Here is a 25,247-nt window from a genome sequence, read left to right as displayed (position 1 = left end):
CACATTCAGGCACAAATTATCTACTTGCCAAGCCTGCTTCAAACAACCATACATTTTCTGCAGAGCACCTATCAAAGTAATTTCTTTGGTTGTATTATTAGGAATATTAGCTTGCACAAAGAATGAATAGGTTTCATCTCATTAGAAACTCCTAAATTCAAAATCTTCCATTATTCAAGTGTCTAAAACAAGGCAGGGTGTTGCTAAGCGCTTTTGCTTGAATGGCTGTCAGGGTCTACTGAAAGAAAGACATTCTTTCTTTCTGTCCTGGCAGTTCCTACAGCAGCATGTTATATATCAATTCCAGGGCAGTAATACTAGAATGGCACTGATTCAGTGGGTATCAGGCATAAGGCTGTAATATGAGGTGAACACACGAGAGGAAAAATCTGTGCTGTATCATGGAACAGTCAGGTGTTTGTTGCATTGTAAATTGGTGTTCTTGGAGGCACAGATCGTTGTACATAATATGCTTATTCTATGTTTATGTTGTATAAGCCCTATAAGTATGACCAAGAGAGATAAATCTGTGGAGTGGCAGCGCAAGTCTGTAAAGAGTAATGGCTTGCAGGATGGTTGCCATTAACCGATCTTCTTGTAACGTCATGTCATTTTTTTTATTTCTTTAATTCGTTTGCCGTGGTTTCAGTATGAAGTGCTGCAGATTTTCAATTCCAATGCAAAAAACAATGGTTTAGCGAAATATTGATTTACACAAGGACTCTTTTTATTTTTGCACAGTTACAATGCGGTAAAATATTACATCCAAAATTAACAGTTCAGCCCAGCAAGAGAGCATACACCTTATTTTCATTTCAAACCTATGTTTTGTTTTGCCAGCTGCAAATTCAATGGCAGGATGGCAGTTGAGTGAATGGCAGTTCAGCTTCAATTCAGCATATTATATAAAAATTTATGTAACATTAAGACAATGCTGACCACAGTCACATAATAAAATTGTAACATAGTAGTAAATAATCTGATATTAAGCGTGAAAAACATAGAATGAGTCAGTTACTGAGTTGTCTACCACCAACCCAAAAAGCATTGGTCCCTCACACACTAGAGCACAGCTGGGAGAAGGCTGTTCCAAAAGCCCTGTCCCTTCACTTTGAACGGGTTCATACTGTGGTCCCAAACTTCCAAAACTGAAAGCTGGGAGTCCTCTCTCCCCGTGCTGGCTTTGATGTCCCTGCTGGAGCTTCTGAGATGAGACTAAGATGATTGGCAGGAGTGTCTTTGCAAGGTAGCCACCAGGCAATATCCAAAAGGTCAAAGATCAAATCTGCATGCTCCTCATCCCAAGGGAAGCAGGTGGGGACCGGTTACAATTTGCACGTTCAAACAATGTCCTTGCATCTGTACATATGTGCATGTTGCACGACCTTTGCAATTAGAGGGTTCGTGTTCAGGGCTGATTACATTCTTTCTATTCCACAGTGATGGACATGCATGTTCAGCACTGGCCCTGTGAGTGAGATAACATCACTGACCCAGAGTCCCTGAGAAACACAGCCTTGGGCCTCTCCTCCTCCTCCATCCACCTGAGGGTTCTTACTCTTGGTAAGCTGCCCTGCGTTTCTCAGACCGCTAATTTTTTTCAAATAAATGAAAAATAACACCTCTCACTTTTTACTGGTATGTAGATAGTTTTGTTGCTCCCTGGTGTTACACTCCAGTATCAAATATCACACTGCCAGTTCCTTCTTGTGTTCTGACGCACCCACATGCTCCATTAAGAAAGATTCAAGCCAATCGGTTTGCTTGGAGTAAAGGATCACGCGAGTTACCAAAAATGTTGCTTAAGCCATACTGAAAAACACTATAAAATGTAAGGTATCAGAGGACTTTGCAAGGCATGTGGGCTGAACTTTCAAAAATTTGCTAAATTGCATTCAAGCAAGACATGCGTTCTAACAGTCCATTCCTCCTGTGGGCACTGAAGCCGAGCTATCAGGTCTCCCTCGCTTTTCCGCCGGTCTCCCCAAAAAAATGGTCCCCCCCCTGCCCCCAGCAACAGCTCAGAATGCGCCCAAGGAGAAGTTCAAAGGTCAAAAACGGTGACCCTTTCGTTCAGGCCGTCGGGGTGGTCCGTAGACACCGCTCAAAAGAGGCCCCCGGGAAAACAGGAGCGAGGACCGCAGGGTGTAGAGAGGAGCGAAGACCGAATGGAGCGGCTAACACTGAGGTCTGACTCTGGGAGCCCACTGCTGCCCCCTGCAGGCCAGGACAGAGCGGCACACGCTGGGGCCTGCGCTCATGCTCCCGCAGCGCCCTCCGCGGGAAGTCGGGAGGGACAGAGGAGCCAGCGGCGGCATTGTGCAGCGGCCACAGTTAACCGTGGGCGGCGAGAGGTCACAGGCCACTCGGCCCGTGTCTCAACAGGGAGGGTCCTCTAGAGGGCGCTCTAAAGGCACACACTCAGGAGAGGACGGTGAGCGTATATTAGAAAATAGTGGTTTCATACTTGGTGCTGACTGCCCGCTTGGCCTCCTGCCCTGGTTCCAGTATCCATGGCACGTTGGCATGGCTTTTCTGATCCATTGAGGGCTGCTCCATCTGAGGGAAGAGAGGGGCGGTGCGTTAGAATGTTCATGAACGCATACACACAAATGCAAGCTCTTCAGTGACTGAAAATACAAAATTTTACATATTTAGATTATTAAATTCCACCAAGAGCTTTTCTCTGCTTCCAAAGCAGTTTTCTGTGAAGGGCACATGTACCATTGTTCATACTGTATGTCTGTGCTCAGTTGGCCAGTACATTCAAATAAAAGAGCATAATCACACACTGTCTGCACTGAGGCCAGATATTAGGAAAAGTGTCCCTTATTTAAAAATCCTAAATTGTACAATACTGGGCATTTGAAATTTTTATTTCTATTTTGAAAATTAAACCATGAAAACATACTTATATCACAAAAAATGACATTACCTTTAATATCAATCTTCATGCAATTTAAAATTACTGTCTGAAATGATTAACTGTTAAACTGAAAGTAATTTTTGTTTGTATAGCCCTTAACAGATAAAAACATGGTTTAATATCCAGAATGCAATGTCTGCTTTTAGAAATCAAGAGCGACTTGAGCAAAACCACACCATGATGAGAAGACAGGGAATGAAACTGACAGAGAAATAAACATTCACGTAAAAAGAGAGAAGATAGAAAGGAGAGGGACAGAGAGAGTAAAACGGAGAGCGACAGCGCAAACAAATGAGGAACAGTTAAACCGACAAAACAGCAGGGAAAGAGAGGAATAAAAGGCAAGTTGAAGGAGACCTGAAACTGAACTTTGTGAGGATGAAGAGGATGGTGAAGAGGAGGCCAGTGGGGGGTGTATACATGCCCCAGGGACCAGCAGCTAGAGGGGGGCATGACCTATGAGTGGAACACAAGGGCAAAAAGGTCAAACGGTCTGGTCGGCATGGCAACACACTGATGCACTGTGCCCGGAGACCGACTGAGAGGAAAGAGGAGGAGGACTAAATTGCAACCCTACAGAATAAATGGAGATGGCGGTGTGAAACGGACGAAACAGCCATATACAGAGATAATGCTCGCTCTCTCTCTCTCTCACGCTCTCTCGCTCTCGCTCTCTCTCTCTCTCTCTCTCTTTCTCTCTCTCTCTCTCTCTCTCGCTCTTTCTCTCTCCCACCACCTTAAAATTCATTTTCCCAAAATTCCAAAATCTAGTTGGTTTGATTTCACTAAGTGGGCATTGTATTTCTGAAAAGGCATTACTAAACATTACGATAACAACTAAGAAGACACGAAGGCTGTCTGGTGAAAATAGGGTACAGTGGGACACGAATGACCCCAACTAAATTAGAGGTATTCTTTCTGGTATGGAAGGACAGTCAAATTATAAAGTTGCGCTCTCAACTGCCTGATTGTCAAATTTTTGAGGCCAAGTAAATAAAACAATCTAGCTAGTTTTTAATACTTTTGCTAAAATTAACTTGTGTTGCTGTCCGTCAGATTGCAACAGAAATGAATTGATGTGTGCTAACTTTGTTCAGGTTGTATTTATGATGGGTTTCAGTATATAAAACTACGACACCTCTGACTTATTCAAACTTAAAGTCCAACATGACTTTACTCTCATTATATATACTGCCACTTTGATACACCCCCCCATTAACACACACACTCAAGCACACCATTACAAGGACAATGGCAGCATGGAACGATGCATCGCATTGAATATGAAATGAACAGAATTGAGGACAGGCAAGATGATGGTGGTGAGATGAGAATATGAGGAGGAGGAGGAGGAAGATTTTGCTGAGGTCATCGCTCCAGTAGCAGACCAATGCTGCAGGGCACAGGTTTCGCACAGCATTCACCTGTAGGCTGAAAGGCCTACAGGGCAGGAGTGTGGTCATCAGGGAGGAACGCAGCGAATTTCAAAAGGGTGAATGAGGCTCAGGTAAGAACAGTCGAGCAAGCCGCAGTATGAATCACAATGCCACGCTACAGTGGAAATATTCCATACGAGGCAGTGCTTAGTGGGTGGAAAGAACTCCACCTACATGAAAAATACAGGATGTTAACTAGGAGTGTGAAATTGCGAAAAGCACATAAATATCCAATGAATTTACAGAGGAATGTGCGCTGTAAGTAGGGCACCTGCATGTTTACTAGCACTGAGGTGTAAAGAAGTTGCAAAAATGTGTCGTCAGTGAAGGCAAAGTAGTGCGTGACATGTCTCTTTGTGAATCTTACTTGTTTTGTTCAGAATTCCATTCAGCTGCAGTGGCACTGAACATGTTATTGGCTGGGTTGTCGATGTAACGTGATGTTATTGGTGGAGAGGTTGGCTGGGGGGCGGGGCGGTGGGGGGGGGGGGGGGGGGGGGGGGGGGGGGGGGGCTTGGTGACACTCACAGACTTGCGGATGTTGATCCGGCCCTTGGGGATAGGTTTGCCGGCCTTGTTGTCGAAACTCTCGGGCAGCGTGGATGACCCATGACCGCTCTTCCGCGCCTGGAGGGCCAGCTGGTACGCCACCTCGAACGCCTGTCCCAGTGTCAGGATGATCTCATAGGCCAGGTTCTGCCCCAGACACCAACACATGGGGTAATTATACATCATGTGTCACATAGACACAACTATTTCCCTTTTTTTCCTTTTCCTGTGTTCTGGGACAGAGGAAACTGACCCTCTGCAATGCTCTGCAGAGACAGCCCTAAGGCTGGAGCGCTAATGCAGTACCTCCTGTTGAAGACACTCACCACGTCGAAGGCTGTGAAGATGTGGCAGTAGTGGTGGCTGGACTTGAGGTCTTTGGTGATGTAGGCAAAGGTGGAGAGATCCTCTGGGTCCTGGGCAGCACAGGAGATGTTGCGGATCTCGTGTTCGGCAATAATGTTCTGACACCGGGAGAGATGGGAGAATATCAGGGTGCCCAGAACTTTATGGTTTTAAGAGTGTTCTTGAATGAATTAATTCTTAATTGTTTTTTAGGATTTTAAAAGAACAATTCACGCACGCACTGTGTGTTAACATTTCCTAAGAGAAGAGTGAATTGAGAGGAAGTTTACCTTGTTGGTGGCATCAATGAATCTGACGCCTTTGTAGGAGACAGAGAGGACTATGGTTGGGATCTTCTTCATCGGATCTGTAGACTTCTTAGAGAGCACAGCAGAAAATAGGAGAACAGCCTGCACTCAGACAGATTCCTATGCAATCAGAGCAATAAAAATTGACTCTGACAGTTTGTTGGCTGGGTATATTGTCTGCTGCTCCCTACAACTCTGGCACATTACTTGAATGAATCTTTTAAAGTGAACTGTCAGTTGAGCTTTATATTTAAGGGAGTGAACTGCCATCAGATATGGCCACAAAAAACACAGAACATTATATTTTCAAAGACAGAATTTTGCGTCATGAATAATTTAACGCGTGTTACTCTCGTTTGCTCCCTCTGCCTGTCTGATGTGCTTTGCCCTCCAAGGTCATTCATGAAGGTGCTGCCCGTTTGTGAAGAAGACATTCTGACTTGTTTCCTTCAGCTTTTTAATAGAGCTCTCACTGCAGGCCTGTCCTTCACAAGGCCTCCCCTTGCCACCTCTTTACTTTGAAAGATGAGGGTTGGAAGAAGTGCATGATAATGTCTACATTCACTTTCCTGCCACTCAGAGCCCCTAATGTATTCCACACCAGCAATATTCATATTCAAATTCATCCCATCTCTTCCACCAGTACTATATTCTGTTTGCTTCAGCATTTCTCCAGCATTTCTCCATGGCACCAGGTTGCTGTCAGAACAGCAACCTGACACCGTTGTTTCTGACAATTTTGAGATGGATGGAAACAGAGGGGTTATTGCGTATTAATGTGGGAAAAATCCTTATGCGTTCACAGGGGAGCCTGATACTGAAAACCTCACAGATATAGTGCACAGATGGACACAACATTACCAAAAAACAATAAGAAACCTCAAAAGAAAAGAATCTCATTTATTTTCTCAAGACTGACCTCCTTTCTCTGAGAATGCAAAGGAGCTGATAAACCAAGTCGAGGCTTTAAGATGAATGTAGCATGAATATTAAATGGTTTCTGCAAGGGAGGTGCTTTGGGTGGCTGGGGGGGTGGGGGGCGGGTTGCGTACTATGAATATTAAATGATTTCTACTGGGGGGAGGCGCTGCATTATTCATGAAGATACAGAACCAGTGAAGTGACTGTTAATGAGACTCAAAGCAAGCGAAGCATTAACCCTCTCCAGCGCCTCAGATGTGTAAACCCTTCACTTGCCCATTCCGCTGTGGTAAGGAAGCTAACAAGGGATGCTAGCGGGCAGGGCAGGTTAGGACAGAATGGGAGGTGAGGAAGCACACCGTGAGCAGGACTCGTACCCTCATCTTGGCACAGGCCTCATGCGTGGACTCTGTTCCTCTCAGCTCTTTCACCAGCATGGAGCCCAGGTACTGAGGGCAGAGCAAAGCCAGTTAGGTTACACTAGTAGCACCATCGTGACATTTCATTAAAATTCCATTGCAGTCCCGTCTGGTTGATTTATTGAGGGCAGAATTATGGTGGCAGCCCCACAGAGTGGTACGCAATGGAGAGAGAGGGGTCATCACTTCATGGTGTAGCCCTGTTTGTAAACCCCTTGGTTTCCCTGCCCCATCTCATTCAACTAACAGAGACTGTCTACTCCTAGTTCTGTTCCATAGAGGGGACTTTTTTCAACATACCAAACGTCTTTATGCCAATCCAAATGGAAATTAACTTCCTGTGCCTCCCTTGCTTTCACTTTTATACTTTCTTTCCTCTTAATCCTCCTCTTTCGCTTCTTTCACCATGGTCACATGGAAGGGGCAGTACTCACATAGGCCTCATAGTCACACGACTGGAAGATGAGCTTCTCTGGGTGGTGCTGCCAGTACTGCACCGGCGTGGACGACGTCGCCTCGTTGGGGGGCCGCAACGTGATTGGCTCACACCACTCGCCTTGCTGGAAATTGTAAGTTTTCAGACAAACCGAAATGTCAAGTTGACACACAAATTATAATGCACACAAAACAAAAAAGATACTGAGGGGCATCTTGTGCGGCTGAAACAGACAGATCTAGATGACACCTTTCCCAGTCAAAACACATAAAATGGGGGAGATTTTGTCAAGTTACTCATCCCTCTCTGTATTTATTTGATTTGTTTCTTCCTTATTCGTATCAGTGATATGTTAGCAGCAGTGACACAACATCAAAGGAGCATCCTCGCTGTTGAGGTGTCTGGCAGTCAGGAACACTTCTGCCTGTTAATTTGCGAGGAAAGACCCTGAAAAGGAATGTCATGTCTCTACGGGCTCCTTCTAAATTTGAATACCGTCTAACACTCATTTCACAGGTGTGAAAATGGCACCTCTGCTTTCCTGCGCCTCCCTCGGATTACATCTGTAAGCAGCTACGCCTCGCACCCTGCCTAGGCTACAGAGGATTATGGGACATCCAGTTCGCATCACTGAACACCGCTACACTCTGCAGCAGACGGGCGTCTGATGGGCCGCTGCGTCGGAGGGCACTCACCATGCTGACTTGGGCCATTTGCCGCTCCAGCTTGGAGCGCGGCACATCCTCGAAGTAGCTGTCGTTGCGCCGCCGGCGGGGGTCGGCCTGCATCATGAGGTGCTGCACGTCCAGCGAGCTGGCGGCGTACGCGCTCTGGCCGAGCGACGGGGACAGCTGGGGGGGCGTGTGGTTCCCGCTCGGGTCCTGCGGAGAGCCTGTCACATCTCACTCAAACTGCTCATGAGGGGTTCATGTTACATCACATCAAATAGCATGACATCGAACGACATCATAAAGATATTAGAGCATGACAACAGCAGCCATTTCCATCTATGCACACTAGAGTAAATCCAGCTCTGGTCTTGAAGGTTTCCAAGGGTCCCTGCGTCCACTGCAAATCCTGGTAAGCTCTTCCATGCATTAATAATTCCACTTCCTAGTATCAGTGTGAAATTGACCTTTAGCTAATTTCCACCCGCGCCGCCTTGTTCTACTGACAGAAAGCAGCTTGAAATAGCTGCAGCAGAACACTTGATTCATCCCTGTTAAAAATGCAAAAACCTCACTAAAGCCCCCCTCCATACATTGTTTTATTATTATATTATTATAATGCAACCACACAAGGACATCTTACTGTATTCATTCAACACGCTTTTACACAATTGTAAATACATTTTACCCAGATTACACTGTGTTTAGTGCAAAAGGAAACAGCATTGACTTAATGCCCTGACCACTGCTATACACTACTGCTCTGACCACTGCTCCACACAGCTGCCCTGACCAGTGCTCCACACTGCTGCCCTGATCACTGTTCCACACAGCTGCCCTGATCACTGCTCCACACAGCTGCCCTGACCACTGCTCCACACTGCTGCCCTGACCAGTGCTCCACACAGCTGCCCTGACCAGTGCTCCACACTGCTGCCCTGATCACTGTTCCACACAGCTGCCCTGATCACTGCTCCACACAGCTGCCCTGACCACTGCTCCACACTGCTGCCCTGACCAGTGCTCCACACTGCTGCCCTGATCACTGTTCCACACAGTTGCCCTGATCACTGTTCCACACTGCTGCCCTGACCAGTGCTCCATACTGCTGCCCTGATCACTGTTCCACACTGCTGCCCTGACCAGTGCTCCACACAGCTGCCCTGACCACTGCTCCACACAGCTGCCCTGACCACTGCTCCACACAGCTGCCCTGACCACTGCTCCACACAGCTGCTCTGACCACTGTTCCACACAGCTGCTCTGACCACTGTTCTACACAGCTGCATTTCCCACTACTCCACACAGCTGCTCTGACCACTGCTCCACACAGTTGCCCTGATCACTGTTCCACACAGCTGCCCTGACCAGTGCTCCATACTGCTGCCCTGACCACTGCTCCACACAGCTGCTCTGACCACTTTTCTACACTGCTGCCCTGATCACTGCTCCACACAGCTGCATTTCCCACTACTTCACACTGCTGCTCTGACCACTGCTCCACACTGTCTGATCACTGTTCCACTCAGCTGTTCTGATCACTGCTCTACAATGCTGTTCTGACTCTCTACAGTGTCACAGCTCATGGCAGGCTTCACGCCTAACGGCTCCAGCTGGGAGAGGACAAGCCAGGCGGGTGTCACACTCACCCTTAAGGAGGTGGCACGGACTGGCTTCTGGGCCACGTCGTCGTGTAGCCGGTCTCCCAGAGACGCCAAAATACGCTTCCTGTGTCCGATGAAATTTATCTTCAGCACCTGCGGGGGAGACAGGTAAGAGGAGTGAAACACTGGCCTGTGGTTCTGAGACTAAAAAGACCAGGAATGCTCCCTACACTAGGTTTCAAACATCAGGAGGCACAAAGGCACACACAGAGAGGCACACAGAAAGACAGTAAACATCAGTGTTTCACATGCAGTTTCAAAGACTGATGTACTTTACAACCTAAGGCCATAACCCAAAGGTAATTGTTAATTCTCCCTGAAGAGGTATCTGCAGAGATGATTAACTGATGCTTACTCCCTGCTCCCTGAATTATAGAGCTCTTAAGAGAACATAGCACTGAGAGTAGTATTCTAGAATGCCCATCAATGACACTGTGTGGGCATACCCCCACAGCTATGCGTGCTACCAAATCAGACTACTCAACATGTCACTGTGTTTATGGAGAGAAAACTGTTGTGTAGTATTCAGAGCCCAGTCGTGCCTCTCCAAGTCTACAGCTAGCTAACCTGATGAGCATAGCCACAAATTTAATTTAGTTAGCTAGCCAGCAAACTTGGAAATTTGGCAATTTTCTCTTTGCATCTAACAAATAACCTTGCTTATACAGTAGAACTGGTGTGGAAAAACAACAGGATTCTGCCAGTAAATGGTTCATATACACTGACACCTCATGTGTGCTGTGTTTTAAATGCAAGGACGGCATTAGGGTAATGCATTGATAAAAATAGTACATAAATAATAAATGAGTAAACAGATGATGTGATGGGTTTGATACTAAGTCTGCTGGAGATTAAAGACTGTTGAGTAAAAAACCATACACTGATGAAAGGAGTATGCAAGAAACTGAAAATGCAAACACCCGAAGAGAAGAAACATGCGATTTAGAATTTAAGATTAGAATATGGGACTTCAAAATAAATATAGTGTTGAAAACAAATTTCTACATGTCTTAAGATGTGTTCAAAGTCCTGAGCCACAAACTTAACAGAAAAAGATCTGATCATTTTCCTCACTCTGCTCTTTCATACGTAAAATATAAAAGTCAGGCATATTAAAACAGCCAAGACTATAATGATCAAAGGACATTCTTTTCGAGTATCACAGTGCACTCCATTTATAAGAAATACTGTATAAGCACCAATCACATATTGTGGACAAAATACTATGACAGAATTGTTCCTATCCTAACACTTTTTAAATACATAATGTGAAAGAATCAGTCTGAGATCTCCAAGGACACTTTGGCTCACTTGTGTGCAAAGGTGCATATTTAATGAAAAAGCCATAAAAATTCAACTACATCTCTTAACTTGTGCCAAGCACCAAAGCACCTGGAACATAAAACATTTCGAGGAAAAAGTTCTTCAGTGTAACTAAGTGAATGGATGCCAGGTGGAATGGAAGGAATAAGAAAGATACCCTCCAGAGATGGAAATACTGCCTTCCCAAGTCTCACAACAGCCTTGAGATCAAGGAAATAAGTACAATAGAGAACCAGCCAGGTACTACAGAAGAAATGATCACAGAGACACACAAAAAAGTTTAAGTGAGTCAAACTTTATCAAAACTTAGATTTTATGTTTTCATTTAGTTCAGGACATTGACTGCGCTATGGCATTGATATACATAGATTACACGGCGCTCACTTGAATTGTGCTGATTTTATAAAAGATTGATCTCCAATTTTATGTATGAACCCCTTTAGGAACCAAATCATGCTGGATGTATGTGGCTTTTGTAAGCAGACTGCTGTGTGCTGTACTTGCCTTACTGAATGGGTCTCACTCACAACAGCAGTCCTCCTGCATGCAGCCCACTGACCCGAGCTCCTTCACTGTGGGGCTTCCCTTGCGCCAAGTGCCGATTCCAATTCCAATTACACCCCAAACCGTTTCATTTAAGGCCTCGTAAAACATTTCCACACGCATAATTAACCTACTTCTTACCCCTCAGGCAACATTACAGTCAACGCAATGGAACGAGGGCAAAAACAAGCACAAGCACACCGGCTAATTCCAGCCGTATTGTCAGAAGGAAAAGGGGGCACGTTAGCACTGAGTGGGCATTGAGCATACGTACATATTACAGCCCCGGCGTCAAGCAGCGCGTGAGCAGAGAATGAGGCTCATTTAAATGCAGATCCCTCTAATGTGCAGGGAAGTGGAGAAGACACTGAGGGTAGAGGCAGAGCCGTCGGATGAATCAGGCCTTTATTCCGAAAGCTGTAATAAGGCTTGTTATGTAAGTGCACGGGGCTATTCAAGGATAACAATGTAATCCTTCCCTGAAGCGTTTTTATGCATACATTCGGAAAACATTCGTATGTGAGTGTCCTGTTTCAGCATTTGAATTATTGGTTAATATGGCATGTATATCTTGAGTTTCCTCAAGAGTCGCTAGGAAAACGGGGACATTGTTCACTCACAGGCCAGTAGCCAGTGTAAAACGGCTATGTTTTTACATTTACATCTTAAACAGAGTTCCTCTGACCTCCACAAGTTAATGCAGGTGCACCACAGCCGTGTCATCACGCCAGCTCACCTCCTGTATATGACGCAAATGCACACAGGCAACTAATCTGCTGTAGGAGTGTGTGCCCAGCTCTGGTGGCCAAGGAGATGGACTTACAGATGTGAGTGAAGGTAGACAGTGAGATCCACACACTTCCACAAATATGAAGTGTAAAAGAGAAGTTCCATATCTCTTCTAACAATGGCATTAGCAAAAGGGCATTCTCTTGTAGCGCAGAGGTCTCTCTGAATATATAAGAATATAGCTGCTGATTATAAATATGTTGTGGTAGCAGTGCTAAAACCTTCCATGGATGTACACCAAGAGGGTTATGTCTGTAGTCTATAATGTGTTTCCGAGAGTCAGAGATGTGGAGTTCAGAGACAATAAAATAGCTGACCTGAGAGGTGATGCTGACTTCCTTCATTTGAAACAGACAGAAAGGGACCAGCCAGCCACAGCATATCCAAGACTCCCAGCTGCAGTGCAGTCATGAATTAAAGCTGGAACATGCCTTTTCATTTAAGAAAATGAGTCAGCGCGTACATTTACCTGAGTCATTGTGTCATTCTGAAAAAAGGAAGAAACTGCTCCCAGGGGACCTAATTTACTGTGCTGTTCTTAGAAAGGACTCAGAGACTGAATGACGAAACCTGACTCACCACTTCATTCTGAAAAATCGTCAGAAACAGTTCTGTTCATATGGATATTTACAATACAGCATTTGGTCAAATTAACTCTATTCAATGCACATAGTAAATAAGTAACAAAGTAACAGATGCTGAATGACATGACATAGAGGAGCAATCATGCTTTGCTAAAAGAGAAGAAATGACCCACAGTGATAATACTGAACTCAGTCTGGCATTGAACCTCTGGTGGCACATAAACAGACTGGAACACATTACAAGTACATACTGTATATTAAGAGATTTTATACACACTTTGTTCTTGTGAGGATACAAACCCAAAAATAAGATGAGAATTGCGACAAGAAAAGTTTAAATTATCTCCCTGTCCTCAAATGGCCCCAAATAAAAACAAATGCATTGTGTTTTTGTAGGATCACAAAAGTAAAAAAAAAACCCTCAAAATGCAGCATATGTCCAACAATATTTAATTTTATCAGTTACAGCTGAAATAGAGGAAAAAATCAGCCACAGTTTCTGGAGTAAAACGGAGCCTCTTTGCAGATAATGGAATATTACTCCTCATACTTCTTAATTGTGTCAGCCTGAGGACAAATGAGATGTAATGAGAGCTTTATCAGAGGGGAAAGTAAACCTCAGACTCACACATACTCATACACACAGCCCTGGGACTATGAGTGCATGAAAACCCCAGCCACAGTGGGCATTCCTCTCTGGTGGCCTCCCATCTGGGACATGAGCAGGTGCGGCAGATGCCACTGAGGACACCCTGGGCTCTCTGACAGGCTACTGTGGTCTCCAATGGGAGGGAGCTAACTATGGCAGAAGACAGGGAATTGCACCAGAGCTGCTCTGAAGCCTCCTAGGGGATTTGGGGAAATGCAGTGCCCACAAAAGAAAGGCACACAAGTGACATTCCCCTGAAACTGAAGTGGTGTTTTCACCCTCCTTTTTTTTTGGGGGGGGGGGGGGGGGGGGTGTCACATTCCCTCTGATTGGTTAGATTGCCATGAGAGGAGCAGAATGACACTGACTAGATCTGGTTAGAAAAAAATAAAGAGAAAATGCATTTCCATCTTGGAGACGAAAGCCGGGGCTTAGAGGTTTCAGAGCTTCCAGCTGGTCAAATGTATCTCCCACTGGCACATTGCGCTAAGATGGGATTCGCCGCATGCATCTGTTTTCCTGGAGCCCCATCTCTTCCATATCCTCACAGTGAACCGGAGACGTGACTCAAAGAGCACTCAGTGTTGTTTCCTGAGGTTCGCAGCTTGCTGCTGCCTGCTGGTATTGTGTCTGAGTTAGGAGACACTCATGCAGCCCTTGCTGACAGTTTTATACCCTTAGATCAGTGTTTATGGACACTGACATTTACAGATCTTCACTCCTTCCCATAAAGATCCATCCAAGTGGAGCGTTAGGTTTTTAAAAAGCCTTCCTTATTGTATTGGGATTCTCTATTCTTGTATTCTCGCTGGAATCGATACACAATTCCCAGCCACAAAAAGTAATAAATGACCAATGACACTCAATCCAAAAACCCCCCCGCTAATGAAAGAGCAGAGGTTTTTTCTTGTCCTGCACTCTATCTGTATTTTATTATCCCTGATCCTTTAGATCAGAAGGAACTTGGCATTCTGTGAAAACCTTGACTGCATAAGGAGGAACTCATTCATTGATGAAGTGCATTCATGACGGTCCTGACTGAAAAAGTCTGTCTTTATGCAGCAGGAAGCGGAGCCCCTTTCCCTCGGATGCGTGTTGCACCAGCCGCCCGTGATGCAGGGACAACTGGAGGGAGACCAGTGCTGGTTACCTAGCAACTGTGTGGGGAACTGGTGCCCTATGTAAAAGGCAGCTGGCTCCAGCTGTAACTCCACGGAAATACAGCAGCCCAGAGGACCAATGGTAAGAAGCCTTACGCTCGCTGCAGTTCGGCGGTTGAGTGCCGTTAGCCCCTGCAATACTACGGCTACAATGATAACCATGCAATGAAGTTTAGTAGCACCGCACAAAATGCAGGAACCTGGGAATCGAAAATGTACACAACTGCAAGTAACACTCCTGTTCCAGCACATGTGCGTACACATGCACAGGCACGCACATACTTATGCACATGCCCCCCCACCACCACCACGCACATACACACAATTATGCACGCACGCATGTACACATGCTAGGATTACTCATATAGATTCCTCTCGTTCAAATCAAGTGAAATGCAGGAAGATGTACTCGTGAACATGGAAACAGATTTTTCTAGGTTATGACATGCAGATATGAGAAAGATGTGATTCCAGCTGCTGTGACCCTTCAGAGCCGCCACACACTCTATGTGCACCTGGTCTCTCCGCAGCATCTGTACAAAACACTCCTTTTATTCCCAGTGATCCCCAATATTTTCTCCTCAAACTTGAGAAGATGAAACAGAGTCTCCACACCTGTTCAACAGGTGAAAACAAATCTGTTGAACGTCTGAGCGGAGTGTGCTGCTTGTAGAAATACGCAGGAGGGGACACACACGCACGCACACACGCACATGCACGCAGGCACACACACACTGCGGCTTCACAGAGGGGCCAGACGGGCTCTCCACATGAGAGGAGAGGAGAAGTCCTGAAAAGCAGGAGAACCCGGATGCAGCCCTGCAGAGACTGCCAAAGAGCAGGCTGCCCGGGATATACACGCTCTTTCACGTTCAGCGCTACCTGCAGCACAGTGCCTGACAGGTATTCCCAACACCGAAGCTGACTGTACAATATACCAACACCAGTGTGTGGGCCACAGAGGATCTCTGCCTCTGGAACCATCCGATAATCGAATGTTTTTCACACCGTGCAGAATATCATAGCAAAGATTAATTTATTTTTACTTTCTCATAATGAAAGACAATCTAGCAGCATGTACAACTACCTGTAGTGACTCATTAACATTCAGGAGGAAGGGATTTGACCACAATGCAACTGGATCAATTAATACCAAAAGCCTGCAGTAGCTTTCCAAATAACACACAATAGGACATTACTCTAAATTATTACAGACTAAACTGGTACATAATTACACAAAAAGAACCCTCAGAGGTAAGTTGAACAGATAAAAATGTTTTATGCTAACTATGATTTTGTATCACCAACATTTTACTGCTTTCATTCACAGTGCCTCAGCTTATAGCTGCCAGGGACATAATGTGCCTCATTTACTGTACATTCCCTTCCTCTTCCAGGAGAATCTGGAGTTTTTCCAAATGAGGAAGGTGGGACGGGGGTCCAGCTCTGTGTGTCACAGCGGTCCTCTGTCCCCTCTCCTGATCCCAGCTGACTCACCTCTGTGGCCCTCGGAGGGGACCGGGACGTGAGTCTCCAAGTGGAGGTGGGGGAGTTGCGGAGGCGCGGTGACTAACAGCTCGTTCGGTCGATGGAGGCGCGCGCTCTGGGATCAGAAGCCGGCTGCTCTCCGCTCTCCGGGCTGACGATCAGCGGGGTCTCCACGCTCCGGCGCTCGTTCTGATCTGACACCACTCTCTTTGTCTGAACGCCGCTCTGCTCTCCCTCTCCCTCTCTCTCTCTCTCTCTCTCTCTCTCCCTCTCTCTCTCACCCCCTCCGAATGCCTCCACCTCGTTTCTATGGATACAGCGGTCACATCCAGAGACAGGCTCGCGTGCGCTATCTGATAGTACAGGTGATGGAGGTGTGACAGCGGAGCGGTAGCCTTCGACTCTCTGACAGTGCTGAGCTTAACTCCCTCCTCCCCGCAGTGCTGCCGATCTGCCCCCTCCCTCTTCCTGCTCCCTGTCTCCTCCCCCCACAACAGCCTGACAGAGAGCAGCTGCTGAAACAGCAGCCGGAGCAGGGCTGAAGGCTCACTCATATGTACATGCCTCACACACACACACTTTCATATCTATACACACCTCACAACTCACACATTCATGCCTTCACCCCTCACACACTGGCACACTCACACACTCATACCTAAACCTTACACACTCACACACTTATACCTACACATCTCACACATTCATATCTATACACCTCACACACTCACACATTCATACCTACACACCTTACACCTCACACACTTATACCTACACATCTCACACCTTACATATTCAGACCTACAAACCTCACGCATCACATATTCATACACCTCATACACTCACACAGATCCACCTCACACACTCACAGACTTATACCTATGCAACTCACACACATACACGCACACACACACCTCCACACCTCACACCCTTACACACTCACACACTCATTCCTATACTCCTCACACACTAATATATGTATACCAACACAACTCACACACTCACACACTTATACAGCTCACATGTCTAGTCACACATACTTAAATCTACACACCTCAAACTTACCACCACCTACACACCTCACACACTGACACTTTTACCTACATTCCCCACAGACTCACTCAAACACTCATACACTTATACCTACAAACCTCACACAGTTATTCTCACATACTCACACATAGCTCCACATGCCCCTGTATGTAGGTGCATATATAATCACAGATACCTGTAGAATATGCTTTGTTACCACAGAGATGGACCATCCAGTAGGTGTGATGTGAATTTATTTGGGCTTTTCAGTTAGTGGGATACATTCAAGTTTATGAGGGACAGAGAACAGTATGGCTCAGATATTCTCATTTACTGATAGCATAGGTACGCACGCACGCACGCACGCACGCTCGCTCGCTCGCTCACTCACTCACTCACTCACTCACTCACTCACTCACTCACTCACTCACTCACTCACTCACTCACTCACTCACTCACTCACTCACTCACTCACTCACTCACTGACATATGCTTGCTCATACACTCACATGTGCCCACACATTTTCACATATACATACATAGACTTATGTGCTTACTCTTAAACACACACACACACACACACACACTTAAACACACTCAAACAGACACCACACACTCAAACACGAGGAGGCAGCACACGCTGAGATAGAAATCGCTCTGCAAACTCGCATCTCTATAGCAACCACTAGCTGTCATGGCAACCACTCACCGGCCATCAAAAAGTAAAACTATTACTACTTAATTGTTGCATATTAGTGCCAAATCTTTTGGTAAACAGCACTCCTTCAGACTGCAGCTTCATCACAGTTTCATGGGATGTCCCTCATTGTCTCTCTCTCTCAAACATACACACACACACTCACTCACTCACAAACACACACAAATTTAGATCTGACTGTAAGAATATGCAATCCCATATAAAATCATTTACAAAAATCTCTATCTCTCACAGACACACACACACACAAATTTATATCTGAATATAAGAATATCCAATCCCATACAAGCAGTATTGCTCTGAATCATTAACAAAAACTCTCCCTTTCTGCACTGAAAAGACCATAAAGATGAGGACATGCAGCTGTATAAAAATGAATTGCAACAATCAAGCCAGTAAGTGCAAGTCCCCACGGCACTCATTTCCACAGAAATCTCTTCATCCCTCATCATGTTCAACTTTGCTTCCAGCTACATGAATTTAAATGAAAGGAATCACTTAGCTGAACTGCATTCACGATGGGTTCACACTTGACCAAAACAAGAGGCTCTAAAGCCATCTAGTGGACCAAAACCTAACCACCCCTGAAAGAAATCACTCTCGCTGCTTCTTACAGTTAAGCTCCACAATGTATAATTTGACTAGGCTACATCCAGGAAATAACAGCAGTGTCCCAGGTACCCAAGCACGAGATCCACAAGAAAAGCTTCCAGATCAGCATTCTCATCAGAGTTTAGACAGGACATATGCCAGCATCTACTAATAACCTATCAGTCATTCTCCATAAAAGTGCAACCCATATATATCATGATGATAACAACAAGATAGATAGATAGTACATAGCTAGTCATTAGCAAGGTAGTGAGTTCTGAATAGAGTGAGTTGTACATGCTCACACTCACTGGTCTCAGAGTGTTGTGAGCCTGGTCTGACACTTGCTCATTTAAATTGAATGGATACAGTTATGTTCTATTGTGATGGAAGAGCGTCTGCTAAATGCATGTGATGTAATGTAATGTAATGTACATGTATAGTTGTTTTAGTCAGAGCATGAGCGGTACGTGTTGCAGTGAGAATGTGGCAGCCGCGCAGTGTAATTCCTGCAGACTGAGAGAGCGGTGTGTGAGTTTGCGCCTGCTCTCGGCAGCGGAGACGATCCGCGCTTCCAGGGGAACAGCAGTGGAGCCTGATCCCGGGATGTAACGGCGGCTCCGCGCCAGCAGGCTGCTGCAGAATCCGCTATTTTAAACCCACCCACAATCCCCTCCGCTCCTCAGCGCTGAACCCTCCTTTGTTGTACCCCGCGGTTGCCACGGCATCTGTTACCCTCAGCCGAGAATGGGAGATTTGTTTCCTCCGTAACCTGCAGGAAATGGTTTCCTCTCGCTCTCCCTGTTACTCCTTCTCCCTTATCACCCCAGCCCTCTCTCTCCCTGTCCTCCAGCCAGTGATTAAGTGGAGATTTCTTCACCAGAAAAGACACTTATACCTGTGTTCCAAGTTTGAACAGTTTTATCCATCTTACTGACACTCCGCGTGCAGTAGATACACCTAGTTGCACTGTTCATTGATTCATAATTTCAGATAAGAAGGTCTACAATTCTTAGCAAATGACACGCAGCAAAATCTTATTCATAAATGCACCAATTAGTGGCTGTCTTATTCACGCATATAGCTATCTCTGCTGCCCTCCAGTGGTAACTTTAAACCCTGCAGCCACTCCATCTCCTGTCCCAATAAGGTTGATTTTGTTTCTAAACGTTTTTAAAAACGACAGCAGTTCCTGCGTGTGTGTGTGTGTGTGTGTGTGTGTGTGTGTGTCTATATCTATATGTATGTCTGTGTGTGTCCGCACGCAAAGCGGGAACAAAATGTCGGTGCAGTGGGGATATCTAGCCATAGCCCTACTCTAATCGCAGAGGCCATTGGCTCACAAGGGAAAGTCAATGTTTCACTGTATGAAGCATGTATGAAGTAATTTTGAAATTTTACTTGGAGTGCCACAGAATCTGTGGGATGTACAGAACTTACAGCAACAGGAAGCACTGGACCAGCAACTGATACCATACCTCCCTTAGTTAGAGATATCTGCAAGCAATGACACCTTGTGCAAAGTGGTCAGACTTTTAAACAGTTGATCTTAAAACACTGTCAGTTGGTTCTAAATACCATGCATTGTGAACTCCATGAAATGGGAAGTGGTGTCACTCACATTGATGAGGTCTATTTCCCAGATCTTCCTGACCAGGTCCATGGAGGTGTATCCATTGATGAGGAAAGTCTTGGTGTAGTCTCCCAGCTCCAGGGACTCCAGCCACTCCGCCACAGATGTGGGGTTGTTTCCGTCATAGCCGATGGGTCGTACCTGCAGAGCAAGGTAAACACTGAATGCACTGCCATCAGGAGGGACCCATTTGACGTCCTCCAACCAGAACACACTAAAGTGATCAGACCTCCCGATAAAATTGGGACTGCTTCAATTTGTGAGTGTCTGACCCCTTGTCCTAACAGAGGTGCTGTCTGGATGTTGTTTGTCTCAATTTGTGGGAAATGCATTTGGTTACAGTAGTTCAGACAGTTGAACATACAGATGAAATGCCTTGTTGCTTTAAGAACATTTTCCAATTTGCACTTTTGCCATATTCCAGGCAGGACATAAGGTCAGAGATGTACTTTGCATTGAGTTACACTGTGACTGTGACTCCTTGCTGACCCCTGACCTCTGGACCCCGCACTTACCCTGGGAAGGAGGCGGATGGCCTGCAGGAGGCGCTGTCTGTGGCCTGAATTTAAGATCCCGATCTCCAGCAGATCCTGGTCCTCCACCACGTTAGTGCCCTGCAAGAGAAACATCACCCGTCAGTCAGGCTGGTCAGTGAGCTGATTGCATGTGGGAGCATGTACATGTGCATGTGCTTGTATGTATTTACATGTGTGTGTATGCCAGTGGAGTTAACAGAGTGTCACTGACAGACAGCTATAATTTACCTATGTTGACTGTCACTGGTCACTCATAAATGTGAGTTATGCTTAACTCCCTCAGGTTAAGATAAAAGAACATGTGTATGAAAGATTTTGTTAACCTGTGGCAGAGTAGAGCGAGAGGTTTGAATCAAATCAGTTTTTCATGTCGGAGGTCACATTGCCAATATTTTCAGCGGTTGTCCTTCTCATTGACGGAGGGCTTTCTCTAGGTGTTAATGAAAGGAAGCTGGGAGACTCTTTTCAATTTGTTTCACTGTTATTTTCAGTCTATTCTCAGGGTTTCATGAATGAGCACCTTATCCTCATTCTTTGCCATTGTATTCAACACGACTCCGCTGTGAGTTAGCAAATATGACATTTTGGCACATTTATTCCTTCCCATTAAGGTAATCCTAAAATAATTTATTCATTGGCCGCTATCCCAGTGCTGGATTATTAAGGTTTGGGATCAATATCTAGTGACCACAGAGTTACTGCCAGTGTGACGTCCTTCCTTAGTTACTGCTGGTTTACAATAGGTGTGACATCATTAGTCAATGTCTGGACTGTTGTTTGATCTGGTATGAACTCATCATTCAATGACAACTAGATTATAGATTGTTTGATGTAATTGGTCGTTAACCTCAGGGAACAAAAACTGGTGTGACAACATCACTCTCAGTGACATCTTGAGCTGGCAGCATAGAGAAGTGCTGGGTTATTGGTTCAGAGTCTGACTGGAGGGAGAGAGACCTTGGGTACCTGCTTTACCAAGATCTCTATTCCAACCGAGAAGCCTGGACTCTGAAAATTAGTCAAAACCACAAGCATGTGATGCCACCTTAAGGGTCTTGAGATCAAAGGAATAGCTGCATCTCCTCACATTCTTTTGTGGGGTATGTCAGTGTCAGACAGATGGCAAGAGAAGAGTCTGGCTGGGAGTGTATCCTACTGGTTGACTCTTGTATGTGATGATCTGCTCAGGCCTTTCCCCCAATTCTTTCTCTACTAACTGACTCTGAGCCCAAGAAACGTCACTAAAAGATCAAATGGGCAGATTGGCTTGTGATGCAGTGAAATTTCCATTCCCCACACTGACAAATTTGTATCGATTCCGTGTCTAACCTTTAAGCATTTTGCACATTTTCCCTTGAGTTGTATTTCCAATTTAGTCTCAGTTCCTGCTGCCGGGTGTCAAAAGGAAAGGGGTCATGCAGTATGTTTCGGCAACGGGAAACGTAGTGTTGACGTACATGAAAATCTTCAGGCACCGCAGGGTCTTCTCTGCTAACTCTAAGCTGAGCGCAGAAATTCTTCTGAGAGTTCTGTGTAATATGATATGATACTGGTTCAAATTTAAATCATCGTCACTTAAAAAAAAGTCTTCGCCTGTCCCTAAGGAAACTGTTCTGAAATTATTATTAAACAGACAGTAACACGCTGTGTCTTAATGAACCTCAGTTATGCGTTCCATTTTCCATGTTAACAACAGATCTGTATTCAGTGAATGTCGTCTGAAACTGGCTGAATGTAATTAAAGTTTCCGTTGTCTGAATGTAAGAAGACCAACTATTGGATGGCGAGCCACACCTGCCTAATCAGTAAGGTATAAAAACAGGTGTGGATGAGGTAATAGAACTGGTGGAGGAAGCAGAGCAGTTGCTTGCCATTGCTGGCATCTATTTGAGTCCTGAAACTTTTTTTTGAGAATCTTTCCCTCTGCTGTTTCTGTGGGCGATGCATTAGCCAGCGCTGTCAGCCTTTAACAGAGTCAGTCAGTCGAATGCTTATTTTGTCAGTTGCTTCAAGCAAATGTCCTTTATCTATTTCACCAGCGACAGGGCCACTGAATGAGACTTCTGTGAACCTCATCCCATCAATAAAATGTCGGAAACGGTACTTTTGGGGCTAGAGGAGCCGTACAGTTTCAAACAAGGACAAAACTAAACTAGACCAGCAGGTTTATCTTCTCTATGGGATGTTGATGGAACTGTGGAACAGGAAATTTTCCTCAGAAAGATTACAAGGAACTTTAATTTAGCACAAAAGTACAAAAGACGCAGGAACATTGCTAATATTAATCATAACTAAAGGCACTTTAGAATTCACCACATCAGAGAGAGAAAGTAATTACCCGGTTCACATTCGTGAATTAAGCACTGAGCGAACCGCTAAGGGAGAGAATACAGTGAGAAAGTGAATAATTAGCACACAGCTCATCCTGGGCTCTAGGGGCTCCTTGCAGGACTGATGGAACAGGTGTTCTTGTGTGAGTGCTCGTGACCTCTCCAAAGGCATGATGGGATTTGTCTACTACCTCCAACAGTGACATCAGTATTTATTTCCTCATGGTGAAGGGAAAGATTGGCAGAAGAGGTTACGTGGAGTTGACTAGCTAAAGTTTAGTATAGTGTACAGACCTGTACACTATACTAAACTTTATGAATGTGAGAAAAATGTACCTAAATGTGATTAGCCACCTACACAGTTAGCCGTCTGGAAAATATGAACCTACCTATTGTGGATAGTTGGCTACCTGGCCACTGCTTTGGTGCAGACCTGAGAAAACCAGCTGGCTACCCCCCCCTGCAGGGATTAGTACTGGGTCCTCTGCTGTTCTTTACTACCCCTTTTATCTCCACTTTCCCAGTACATAACCATTCTTTCCACCTGTTAACTGCACCTCTATCTCTACCTGTAATATACAGTACATGCCTGTTACATCTTGTGAACTGCAGAACAGCCAATCTGTTCTCCTCTGCTTCTGCTGTTTCAGTGGGTGGGAGAACAGCCCACAATTAAACTACATAATCATGCCTTATGCACACTGTATTACACATACTAGTACAGAAGTCATATACTGTACTACAGTTATTAGGACACAGATCAACAGATTCTACAACAGTACAACAGCTTCTGGTACACAAATCACTGCACCTCAGATGCTAGTTCACAAATCACATCATTGTTCTCTAGACAATACTAGATAAGTCACACGCTGTACAACAGCGACTCTTGCACAAAGCACATGCTGTTCTTAAGAGACTATCACACAAATTACGTGCTTGTTTCCAGAGAACGCAGTAGAAGAACATCTTGCAGTAACCACCTTATGATTAAAACTTGCATGCTGAAGGCTACGTTTAAAGATTAAACCAAGAAGGCTGGATAGTCTCAGAAATCATACAAGGCTTTCAGGGCCAACGGGAAAGAGCTAAAAGTTTCCAACAGTAAGCATCTGTTGCATCTTTGGAGGAAGATCAGTGGTTCATGCACAGATGGATAGCAGAAGATCCGGACAGTGTTTGGGTGCAGTGATGAGGAGCAGCAATGAGGATCAGTGTTTGCATGTGGTGTGAAGGTGTGGTGTTTGTGTGCACTGATGAGCAAAAGGTTAGTGTTTGGGTGGAGTGATGAGCAGAAGATCAGTGTTTGGATGCAGTGTGAGGGTGAGGTGATGGGGAAAAAAATGGATATTAACAGCGTTTTGGTATGAAGATGAGCAGAAGATCAGCATTTTGGTATGAAGCTGAGCAGAGGGTCAGTGTTTGGGTGCAATGGTGAGCAGAAGATCAGTGTTTAGGTGTGGCGTGAGAGTGCAGCGATGAGCGGAAGAGCAGCTTTCAGGGGGCGTACTCACCATAAACTGCACGTTGTCGAAGCCGTTGGCCAGCAGGTGGCTCTCGTACTGGACCAAGCCGATGTTGTCCAGCCACTGGCCCACGGACTGGACGGGGCAGCGGGGCCCAATGAGGGGATGCAGTGGCAGGCGTTTCAGCAGGGAGAAGCCGTCCACGCGGTAGCAGCGGCAATCCGGCTGGGACAGCTGGCACTGCCACATCGCGTTCCGGGCGAAGTGGCTGTCGAAGGACCCCGCCATGGCGGCCGATCCCCCCCCGTTACGGCTGCGCGGGAAGCGGTGGGGAGGGGGGGGGAAGGGGGGGTGGCGAACGAGGAGGAAACTGCTGAGGCTGCGCTGGGGAGGCCCCCTCAGCCTCCCGCCCGCGGTGGGGTCAGCATGGCAGAAAGGGGCTAGGGTCCCGGAGGGAACAGCGCTGGGATCTGTCAGCTGTTCTCTTCCCTCTCTCTCTCTTTCTCTCTCTCTTTCTCTCTGTGAGAGAGCTCAGCTCTGATAGAATCCCCCTTTATCAAGAACTCACACATTCATCTGTATGCTCCACGCTCCTCGAAGCTCTCTGCTCACACCCCCTCTCTCGCGCTTTCTCTCGCCCTCCCTTGTCTTTCTTTCTTGCTCCCTCTCTCTCTCCCTCTCCCTCGCTCTATCTCTCTCCCTCACTCTCTCCCTCTTCCTGTTCCTCTCTCTC

General features: G+C 45.8%; 1 protein-coding gene across 3 annotated transcripts; it reads right to left on the bottom strand.

The window, feature by feature from the left end:
* Positions 1–1,056: 1,056 nt before the first annotated feature.
* On the bottom strand, positions 1,057–24,763 carry LOC118772138 (ankyrin repeat and sterile alpha motif domain-containing protein 1B-like). Of its 3 annotated transcripts, none has more exons than XM_036520408.1 (12): positions 24,563–24,763; positions 20,698–20,796; positions 20,171–20,323; positions 9,658–9,765; positions 8,036–8,221; positions 7,339–7,464; positions 6,863–6,934; positions 5,547–5,633; positions 5,238–5,375; positions 4,891–5,058; positions 3,284–3,382; positions 1,057–2,559 (listed from the first exon to the last, which is right to left on the bottom strand). In XM_036520408.1, exons 1-12 carry the CDS (start codon positions 24,761–24,763, stop codon positions 2,446–2,448), a joined length of 1,551 nt encoding a protein of 516 aa, XP_036376301.1. In that variant the 3' UTR covers positions 1,057–2,445. The 3 variants fall into 3 exon arrangements, with proteins under 3 accessions (XP_036376301.1, XP_036376302.1, XP_036376303.1); XM_036520409.1 differs by having other exon boundaries at positions 5,547–5,630; XM_036520410.1 differs by lacking the exon at positions 3,284–3,382.
* Positions 24,764–25,247: the final 484 nt, after the last annotated feature.

The sequence above is a fragment of the Megalops cyprinoides genome, chromosome 25, assembly GCF_013368585.1.
Source record: "Megalops cyprinoides isolate fMegCyp1 chromosome 25, fMegCyp1.pri, whole genome shotgun sequence".
Taxonomy (NCBI): domain Eukaryota; kingdom Metazoa; phylum Chordata; class Actinopteri; order Elopiformes; family Megalopidae; genus Megalops; species Megalops cyprinoides.
This window is presented reverse-complemented; position numbering and strand designations above follow the sequence as displayed.